The sequence below is a fragment of the Austrofundulus limnaeus genome, unplaced genomic scaffold (assembly GCF_001266775.1).
Source record: "Austrofundulus limnaeus strain Quisiro unplaced genomic scaffold, Austrofundulus_limnaeus-1.0 Scaffold546, whole genome shotgun sequence".
In the NCBI taxonomy this organism is placed as follows: domain Eukaryota; kingdom Metazoa; phylum Chordata; class Actinopteri; order Cyprinodontiformes; family Rivulidae; genus Austrofundulus; species Austrofundulus limnaeus.
Genome location: NW_013952948.1, coordinates 48,713 through 51,169, shown reverse-complemented (window position 1 = coordinate 51,169; position 2,457 = coordinate 48,713). Strand labels below are relative to the sequence as shown.

Sequence of the window (2,457 nt, the reverse complement as noted above, 5' to 3'; positions counted from 1 at the left end):
ATGCATTTATTTTGGCCTCAAATCAATCATGGTCATAACATGATAACAAAGCGACAGAATAAGTCCTTTAATATTGAAATCCAATTTTCTACAAAATAATGCTAGACCACCAAAATACGTAATTTTAAAGAGGCTACAGTTGGTCAGTGTCATTTTGTAAAGGATGCCACTTCATATCCGTTGCATCTGTTAAAAACAAACAAAAGAAAAGGTCAAAATCTTTGGTGCGTGTTTGTTTGCTTTAGCAACCTAAAGCAAGCTTTGAAGAAGGTTATAACCAATGGAAGACCTCCATGCCATGTAAAACAAGTTCCTCAATAAATGTTCACTCCTCTGAAGTGACAAARCTAATTGAACTCAGAGAAAAGATTATTCGAAAATACAAATCAGGATGGATTCAAAAATATTTCCACGACTCAACATCCCCAGGAGCAACTATTTAATGGGTGTATTTTAACATGTAGTGCGGCCAAAAAGTATATTTTCTTTATTTTCTGGTCAAGACTCACAGTGAAAAATTCTAATGTTTTGAATCAAATTATAAGTTTTGATTGTTGTCTTCTTTTAAGCAGTACAACTCTGTTTATAATTTTATTCTTTCCTAATCATAACTTGTACAAAGCATCACATTTTTGTATCAATGTTTTAAAAAAGTACAGTTTACACAACTGTTTTTCAGAATTTTATTCTCTGTATCAAGAGTTGAAATCTGAAGTGACATTCATCATTAAAACTTTTGCACACTTGTGGACATTAGCATCTAGCTACAATTAGCATAGGCTGTCCGTAATCACTTGACAATAATGATCAAAAAAGAAATAAATATTTGTTTTACATAAAACTTGTTTATTTACGATGAGTTGGGAACTCTTAGAAAGTAGCAGTTGATTAATAAATCAATGATCTTTTATAACCATCTGAAGACTAATTATTCAAATAGTTCTTAAATGTTCATATTTATAAATGGTTCATTTTAAATTTCTGTTTCTTCACATCCTATTTACTCCTACATGACTGGAAGGTTGAATAATAAACCCAACTATGCTGTGGAAAGCCATTAAACATCACACAAGCAGGATTGGTTTGTTTTTTAAATATTGTATTAAATATTTAATTTGAACAATGACAGAACAGATCAAATCTAAAGAGAAACGTCTGTTTTATTAGTCTTTAACAACTTAAAGCCAACCCTGAAGCACAGCCATGAGTTTGTCTTCTTACAGTATATACAGAATAACATGTTAAAGACATGAACACGGACCAGACAAGCCTTCGACACGTGTTTCTATCGATAGAGGTAATCAGCCTGAATGTTGGCAGCGATCTCAGGCTCCCACTTGTCTCCATTGTTGAGGAGTTTCTCTTTGTTGTAGAGCAGTTCTTCYTGGGTTTCAGTGGAAAACTCAAAGTTAGGACCCTGAGAACACAAGAAAATAAGGATTAAGAAATACTGTAAGGACAAACCTGCAAAGGAGTCTGGTGCACCACAAGTCTGGGTCACGTGTCAGAAACTTATTTKAGTGATGAACAACTACACAAAAAGACAACGTCAGCATGCAACTTTCTTAAAAGGCTCTCACACACAATGTTTTACACAACTTTTACAAACCTATGAACATTTTGTCTTCAAGATATTTATGCTAAAGATGGAATAAAAYCATCTACTGGAAGCCTGTTTTGGACATATACATGCTGTAATTCTAACAATTAGATCAAATTTACAGTCCCCTCCAAACAATATTGGACCAGCAAGTCAAATTCCCTTGTTTTTGTTGTTGACTGAAAATATCTGGGTTTAAGATCAAAAGATGAAAATGAGACAAGAGTTCAGAATGTCAGCTTTTATTTCCTGTATTTATACGAAGATGTTTTAAACAACTCAGAACATACCACTCTGTAGTTTGAGCCCACCCATTTTTCAAATAAGCAAAACTATTGGAACATATGACTGACAGGTGTTTATTGACCAGGTGTTGCCTTTAATGTTGATTGTTCAAACATTAAACAGCTCTGCATGACTAGTCTACTTTTGTCCTGGGTTTAAACCTATAAAATAGTTTTGTCTTGTTAAAGAGGARAAACCAACATGAAGAGCAGAGATCTGTCTGTGGGAGAAAAGCTGAGAAAAGAAGGAAAATCAATCAGAGCCATTGGACAAACATTGGACATAACAAACACAACAATTTGTAAAGTCCTGAATAAGAAACTACTGGTGTTCTGAGCAACAGACATCCAACWGGTCGACCAAGAAAACTACAGGAGTTCATGACAGAAATATTGTTAAAGCTGTGAATAAAACCCCCCAAACACCAGTGAGTGACATCATCAATGACCTCCACAGTTCAGGGCTGAAGGTATCACAATCTAGAGGCCAAACACAAAGATACAAACCACTCATCAGTAAGAAGAATCAGAAGGACAGATGAACCACAAAAGTTCAGGAAGACACTAATGGAC

General features: G+C 34.6%; 1 protein-coding gene across 1 annotated transcript in view; it reads right to left on the bottom strand.

The window, feature by feature from the left end:
* Positions 1-669: 669 nt before the first annotated feature.
* Positions 670-2,457, bottom strand: part of LOC106530678 (NADH dehydrogenase [ubiquinone] iron-sulfur protein 8, mitochondrial) — a gene marked incomplete at its 5' end in the record, with an annotated part of 25,246 nt that continues 23,458 nt past the window's right edge. The window contains 1 exon segment of the mRNA XM_014026348.1: positions 670-1,417. Within this exon segment, the coding sequence (XP_013881802.1) occupies positions 1,286-1,417 (132 nt within the window).